General features: G+C 45.6%; 1 protein-coding gene across 1 annotated transcript; it reads right to left on the bottom strand.

Annotated features, from left to right (window-relative positions):
* Positions 1 to 7,667, bottom strand: RPAIN (RPA interacting protein). The gene is made up of 7 exons (XM_055001665.1): positions 7,512 to 7,667; positions 6,370 to 6,564; positions 5,478 to 5,541; positions 4,868 to 4,982; positions 2,559 to 2,622; positions 1,281 to 1,415; positions 1 to 303 (listed from the first exon to the last, which is right to left on the bottom strand). Exons 1-7 carry the CDS (start codon positions 7,599 to 7,601, stop codon positions 274 to 276), a joined length of 693 nt encoding a protein of 230 aa, XP_054857640.1. The 5' UTR covers positions 7,602 to 7,667; the 3' UTR covers positions 1 to 273.
* Between the last annotated feature and the right edge of the window lie 95 nt (positions 7,668 to 7,762).

Genomic DNA, 7,762 nt, shown 5'->3' with positions numbered 1-7,762 from the left:
AACATTTAAGAGGCTTTTTATTTAGCAAGACAGTGTACAAAGCAACAGATTTCACTTTAAATTAAAAAAATATAAATTATATGTAGCAGTACAGAATACTTTCTGCAAGCAGTACAGAACACTTTCTGCAGTTATATACAAATACACCCATTGCAAACATCTACATTTATTAACAAGATACACAAGCTGCCTTCCAAACATTTGAAGCTTGGGAGGAGAAAAGTGATTCTCAGAGCAGCATTCTTCCCAGAAGGCAGCACAGCAGAGCTGAAGTTACAAAATAACTGCCAAGAAGTCACAAACCTAAAGAGAAGAAAAAAGTGAAAATTGGCATGTTTTCCCTTAGTTCTAAAAGAGAAAGAAGATAGTATGACTGATATAGAAGCCTTTTATGCAGTCTGTTTAATGTAGGGGGCAGCTCTATGAAGAATGCATGCATAGTTCTGCATCTCCCCTTCTAGCTTTAGAGTGTCCATGCTCTGGAAGTTGGGTTCTGTTGCATCTCCCTCCACCAGCACCAGGAAAGAGTAAAACCCTCTAGATGGAGCAGCAGGGGAGTGAATCAAGCCCAGTGTAGATAGCTGCCTCCTAACTAGTTATTGCCAATGCTAAATAAGCCTCCGAGGTGCCAGAGAAAGTAACCTTGTGCTTCCATTTTCAACTGCCCACATAATTTATTTTCCTTTATTCATTTTGTCTCCCACTTCTTGGTCTGCTTACATCTCACATCAGATGCCTGAAAGGTCTGAGAGATCTGCCTTCTACCTTTCTACTTTTTAAAATTTTGTAACAATAACTCTTGACAAAGAGCTCTGGGATGTTCAAAAGCTTACACAACGTTTTGTCAATGTGGTTTCTTCCTAATAAAAGCTATCGCATGGATTTCCGTCTTGCAAAGGAAGAGAGGCCTATGCTGTTAGAAGACTGTACTAGGTCTCCCCAGTTCTGAAACTCACTGGGTGACTTTTAGCCAGTCTCACAGAGATGCACACTCAGCTTAACATTCCTTGCAAAGTTGTAAGGCCATCATAAAACACGTCTGCCTGCCTAAGCTCCTTGGAAGAAGGGTGGGGTGCAAGTATAGCAGCCAGACTTGTAGCTAAGTATATATCCTGTTCTATTGGTAGGTTTAATTATTGCCTTCTGTTTGGATCACATAATTTAAAATAATTGAGAGGTGGAAAATGGAGAAGAAAATATCCCCATAGTGAGTCAACGGGTGGAAGATCCAGTCTGAAACAGCATCTCTTCCCTGGAGAGCTCACCGAATGGAAGCTTACCTGGCAACTCATGAGGAGACTGGTTTCTCCATCCATCCCGTTAGTTACAGCAAATTCCGGACTGTGTTGACAGTACTGGCTGTGCTCTGTTACCTCATCTCCTAGCAGTGACCGAAGCTTGTCTTCAGTCATTCCCTTTGAAAAAGAATCAAACGCATGCAGTTTAGCTGAACTGCTGCCTACCCAGTTATCTATCCCACACCTACTCCCATTTCACACATTTATTTGCAACTCTACCCACCCTGTTCTCCATATAATGTACAACCTACAGAAATCCAGATTATTTCAACCAAATGCATGCCCATCTTACAATGCCTTCTTTCAACTTTCAATTTCCCCAAATTAAAGATAACTTGCACATATCTATCACTTGTGTATAGAAGACACACAGAGTTTTCGTGAATTCTTCCCCACTGTCTGCAGATCCATCCTGGAAAGATTCCTAGGTCCCAGGATCTGTGCAGAAGAACAGCTATGCAATCAGTGGGAAAACTACGGAGACCAGTTCCCCTGGAGGAAATGACAATGTCACAGGACAGACTCTATGGTATATCTGAGAGTTCAGGAGACACAGAAGTCCTAGAGTGACACCACTTCCCCACTGAGCTTCTTTCCCACCCCAAACTCCATCTACCCCAAGCACCACCCCCAAATCTCCAGGAATTTCCCAAGTCAGAGTTGGCAATCCTAAAAGTGTTGTATAGCACTTGGTTAGGCAGGCTGAAGAATAAATCTATAGTGCAGCTGCATTTGCAAGGCTATGCACAATTCTGGTCACCGTATCTCAAAAAGATATAGCTCTGGGAACATCTTAAAAAAGGGCGGCCAAAATGATTAGTGGATTGGAGCTCTTACCCTGCAAGGAAAAGCTAAGGAGTAGGTGGGTTTTTTTTTAAAGCTGAGCAGAAAAGAGCCGTAAAGGAGATTGAAGCAGAGGGTTCTAAAATGATGTATGGTGTCGACAAAATGGAACAAAGAACTCTGCCTCATCTCAGGGGCACCCAATTATGCTGATGGCCAGTAGATTCAGTACAGCCAGAGGGGCTCACAGCAGGTTGGCAGAAAGAATTGCATGGCCAAGGCTCTCTTCTGCACAACAGAACTGCCCATGACCCTTTCCTGTCCAAGTCGGCGTAAAGATCAGAAAGGGATGGAGAAGAGAACGACTCCATTGGGCTTCACTTCATCCAAAAACTTTGCCAGCGTTTGTTTTGGAAGGGCTAGTGGTTGTCGCACGATAAAGTAACAATTCCAGTGCCTTTTAAGCCATTCGTTTACCTGCGTGCCGACACACAGTCCACAGGTGCAAGTGATCACGTGACTCATCACGGCAAGGTTATTCCTGGGAACAGAAGAGGATTGTGAGAGCAGATCTCATCCCAATTCCCATCGCAAAAACATCAGCAAGGAGGGAAATGATCAGAAACCAGAGGCAAAGCCTCTGCAAGAACCCTGGAACCATCTTGGCTTCCAGAATTAAAAAGTTCTATATCCATGCCTAGCATTCTGTAAGACTGAGTTGTAAACCGGAGGCTGGCAGTTCAATTGAGATTGATGATGATGATGATAATAACATTTGATTTATATACCACCCTTCAGGACAACTTAACTCCCACTCAGAGCAGTTTACAAAGTATGTTATTATCCTCATAACAATCATCTTCGGAGGTGGGTGGGGTTGAGAGAGCTCTGAAAGAGCTGTGAGTGACCCAAGGTCACCCAGCTGGCTTCAAGCGGAGGAGTGGGGAATCAAACCTGGTTCTCCAGATTAGAATCCCGCACTCTTAGCCACTACACCAAGCTGGCATGGTGTACATGGTGGCTACAACATGGTGGCTTAAAAAGTGTGCCAGTCTTGGAATATATGTTTATCCAACGAAACAGCAGCAGAGGTCATCTCCAACTAAGCAGCATTAACACACAGTAACATTGGACATGGCGTGATTCTTGAGCAGTCATAACGAACGCCTATCATTTCTCATTTTGGAATGCCACCCCTTAACTTGTGTAATTAAGTTAGTATTAAAAATGTAAACTAACATTCTAGTGCTAGCGTGATGCCTTTTGCAAGCAGAAATGGCTCTTCAGATACAAAGGCGTCTTCTTTGCACAGCAGCCTATTTCACCTTAAAAAGAACTTCTCACGAATGGAATAGTTTTTGTGCTAGCAGAAACAGATCACAGATTACACACACCTGCCTTTCTTCTCATTTTGAGAATCTGCTGATTTGAAAAGCAGGTTCATAAAACTTTATACTGCCTTAGGATGGCAGATCCATTGATCCAAATGCTGAATAATGAGCTGCTAGAATGGGCCATATCAATTAGACTCGTGTGAGTGTAAGAGTATGTGTGTGTGTGTGTGTGAGAGAGAGAGAACCATTTTTAAACACCTCTCACATGTAGGGAACTAGCCCAATAGACAAGTTTTGGTCAAGTTCTACCTGCTGCATTAGTTTTCTGCTTATAGGGATTTTTTCTTTTTCTATATGAGAAATTCAAAAATCATGCTTGCTGTCTGATGTGGCCCACGCTATGGGCTTTTGGCACTTCATACCACATGTTTCCTGCCAAATGGAGAAAGAGCACACAATTCAGACAGAAGTTCAGAATCCAACATCCCAAGAATCTCAGCATGTCTCTAGTCCGTATGACTGCAAAGAGAAGATTGGATGCCTGTAGGCCATGTCTACTGAAATCTCAGAAACCTGAATGCGGCTCAGTAGGATTTCTAGTGGTCTGGAGACATGGCTTGGCTGCCTTGAAAGCTCCCTTCCCATGAGCAGGAGCGGGCAGGGGGGGGGGAGCGAACAGGATCACATTTACTTGCTTTATACAGGTAAAGGGTTCTTATTTTGGTTACTGCAGTTGGGGGAGGGGATATAGAAGGAATATAGATACCTGGTTACCAGTGGGGCATAATAGTTAGTGTTGGGGTAGGATCTGGGAGGCCTGGACTAGACTCCTCCCTCTGCCACAGAAACTTGTTGGGTGATCTTGGGCCAGCCACTCATTCTCTCTCAGCCTCACCTACCTCACAGGGTTATTCTGATGATAAAATGGTGCAGGGAAGAACGTTGTTGTAAGTTGCTTTGAGTCCCCACTGGGGGGGGGGGAAATGGGAAATAAAGTGTGGGGAACTGGCAGCAAAAGACCAGCTAGCAGGATGAACCCAAACAAATGTGTGGATAAACATCTCTCCCAGGATCCCATCTGCACTGTCAATGGCTCAGCACAGAGCATGTGGCTCCCAAGACCCGTCAAGGACCTCTCACATACACACAGGATGGCTCTCCTATGCCTGGCAGTGCCTCTCCAGCAGAAAGAGTCTTCCTTAATAACTGTTTCCTAAGATTCCTTTTTGAACTGGAGATGCCAAAGACTAAACCCGGGGCCTTCTGTATGCAAATACTCCACCCTACTATGCTTCAGGCCTTCCCAATCCGAAGCCACCTGGAACAATACCAGACCATCGCAGCCAAGGAGCTTTGGAGTCTCCAACCAGGTTCCCACATTCAGAAGGCAGGCCCAGCTACAAAAAGGGATTACCTTCGATTCCTCAAGTGGAGAAATAAAGAGCTGCTCACCTTCGACAAACTGGGCAGATCACCTTGCGGTCAGCATCTAAGCCATCAAGCATCGCGTTGAGGCACTCCTCGTCAAAGCGCAGGCTTTGTTCATATTCCTCTATGGCCAGCTGCTCTGCAAGGGAGAAAAGCGCCATCATGCTATCAGGAGCCCTTCAGCGTAGAGATGGGCACGAACTGAAATACGAACCAAAATCAAGCACGAACCAGGCCGGTTCGTGGTTCGCGAACCATGGTTCGTCAGATCCCATTTCTGATGAACCGCAACGAACTTTTAGGCTAATTCATTTGGTTTGTTTTTTGGTTCGTCACTGCAGGCAGCCTGGTGCCAATCAATCAGTTTCCTAAGCAACAGGAGATGGACTTCCTGCAGACCTTCTGCTGACCAGGAAGTGATGATTTTCTGACCTGGATGTGATGCTTTTCACAAACCAAACAAACCGGTTTGCAAACCAGGGGCAGGTTCATGAAAGTTCGTGGTTCGTGAAATGTGATGAACCACGAACCACGTGGTTCGGGTTTTTTTCCGTTTCGTGCACATCTCTACGCAGCAGTCTCTCAGAATGGCAATGTACACTGATCCCTAACTTTAGCCGTGAAAAAAGAGTACCTTGCAAAATCAGCTCTTTCTGGATTTCCTCCAACACTGCCAATTCATCAGAATCTTGCAGAACCTAGAACAAAACAGCACAGTGTTCTGTCTTTGCATATGAGGAGAGCCACAGAGAGGGCTACAGCTCAACACCTGCCATTTCCACCAAAAGAATCTCAGATCACAAGTGTGTGAACAGGCCACTGCGTTAGATTTAGGACAGCTGCTGCCAATCAGTGCAGGCCAAAGTTCAGCTAGAAGGACCAGCTTCCTTTTATTTATTGTTCCTGTAGAACTCCTTCCAAAGTAGCTCAGCACTCAAGGACACCAGGAGCTGATAATAATGAGGTCTTTGTTTTTAACCCTTCCCTCTCCAAACCCACACAATCGATTTCACGTTAGTATTAGCAAATTAAAAGGTGCCAATCATTCGGGAAAAGAAACAAACCTTCTGCTTGCAAGAACGTCAGTACTAGGATATCACAGAGAAAGCTTATCCACAGTGGCCTTTTGATCGAGGGTCCCCTGACAACTTCTTTGGGCTCATTCTTTTAAATGCCTTACTAAAAATATGTTAAACTAAGTTTTACCTTAATTGGCCATTCTGACAAATCAGTTATTGCTTCTTGATTTCTAACTATTGTCTTTAACTACTTGGTTTTACCAGTGGTATATATTGTTCTGTCAATCAATAGAGGATGGGGATTTTAACAGGAAAATGGGATCAACAACAGCCAAAGAAATCAGCGGAATCTCACCACACTGTCTGGCTGTTTAGTTTTTTAATCTGCTTTCCCTGATGGTCTTCATAGGATGACTTAAAAAAAATATATTGTGCTGCTGCCTTGAACATATATGGGAAAGCAGCACGTGGATGCTAGGAAGAAGTAAAACTATGAATATAACTAACGTGGAGGAAAGAGTCTTTCTTCCGGAGGGACAGCAGCTTCACATCCTCTGACTGCAAGGCCTGCCATTCGACTTCCATCACCTCCTGTACCAGAAGTGAACTCCTCGTTCCTCCGCTGGCAGCAGCATTCTCTCCCATGTGGCGGTATCGGTCTAAGAGCCTGGCCCGGCTGTTCTTTAAGCGCTCCACACATCGCTGCAGAAAAATGAACACAAGAAAAAAACACCAGTCAGTTGCTCTTGAAATCATTTGCACTGCTGATTCTCTGCAACTAGGGAGTCTGTCTGACAGGCAAATATTTTTAGTTATTTCAGAGCAGGCATGTGAAAGAGGAAGGGAAACCAAACTGTTTCCTCAAACCAAGAATTATTGTTTTGTATGGACAAACCAGCACGCCCAGGAAGAGGTAGCTAAGTGAGAACGATTACCCTGACATGCTAGTTTTCTGCATGCAGGGATTTCGCAACAGAGGGAGAAGCTTTCCGCCACCACACCATATGGTACACAGGTTGGATGCTTCAGTGAACATTAGGCAAGGTAGCCCTGATAGGTGTTCTTTTTTACAGGGTTGCCAACTCCAGGATGAGAAACTCTGGGAAATTTGAGGATGGAGCACCGGGAGGGTGGGGTTTGGTGAGGGGCCTTAGTAAGCTATACTACCATAGAATCCATCCTCCAAATCACTCATTTTCTCCAGGGGAACTGATCTCTGTGGGCTGGAGATCGGTTGTAATTCCGGGAGATCTCCAGCCAACACCTGGAGGCTGGCAACGCTACCTCCAAAAGGTCCTATAATTGACAGCCTTGCTCAGATCTTGCAAGCTGGAAGCCGTGGCTTCCTTTTAAGGTCAAGCCATCTCATTTTGGATCTTCCTCTTTCCCTACCGTCTTCCACTTTTCCTAGCATTACTGACTTTTCCAGTGATCATTCCTTCTTGGTAAACGTGCTTACGAGAGCAGCCAAGGGGCTCCCACCCTATAAAGACGGTTTGCACCGCCGAGCTTGCTTACTCCCAAGTAGAGATGCCCAGCTCCAAGCGTTCGGAATTACAGCCTGGTTACAATATATCCCCCCACCCCCGAATGTTGGCGCCCTCAGCGTTCCAGAGGGGTGGGGCCCTGCCGTCTCCTCCTTGGCTTACCTGCCGGTAGGTCTCCTTCCAAGGCGGGGCGCGGCAGCTCTTATAGAGACACCGCCGCTGCTGGACCAACGACTCCATCGAGCCAGCCATAACCGCGGGCTCCGCACCGCTGCCGCGCAGCCCCTTTCCCACCACTTTTCCTTGCCCCAAAGCACACTGGGAAATGTAGTCATGCAAAAGCACTCCGGCACCCGATGCATGATGGGGAAAATCGCCCTTGTCGCTTCGGTCGGGAACGAAGTCGAGGCGCT

The sequence above is a fragment of the Eublepharis macularius genome, chromosome 17 (genome assembly GCF_028583425.1).
Source record: "Eublepharis macularius isolate TG4126 chromosome 17, MPM_Emac_v1.0, whole genome shotgun sequence".
NCBI classification, from domain to species: domain Eukaryota; kingdom Metazoa; phylum Chordata; class Lepidosauria; order Squamata; family Eublepharidae; genus Eublepharis; species Eublepharis macularius.
This window is presented reverse-complemented; position numbering and strand designations above follow the sequence as displayed.

What these genes read in the sequence shown, in the direction of transcription:
- RPAIN (XM_055001665.1), bottom strand. Translation starts at nt 7,601, where the DNA reads ATGGCTGGCTCGATGGAGTCGTTGGTCCAGCAGCGGCGGTGTCTCTAT. An exon ending in AGAAAGACTCTTTCCTCCAC is followed by an intron (nt 5,542 to 6,369) that starts GTTAGTTATATT and finishes GTTTTGTTCTAG; the next exon opens with GTTCTGCAAGATTCTGATGA. An exon ending in ATCTGCCCAGTTTGTCGAAG is followed by an intron (nt 2,623 to 4,867) that starts GTGAGCAGCTCT and finishes TTCTGTTCCCAG; the next exon opens with GAATAACCTTGCCGTGATGA.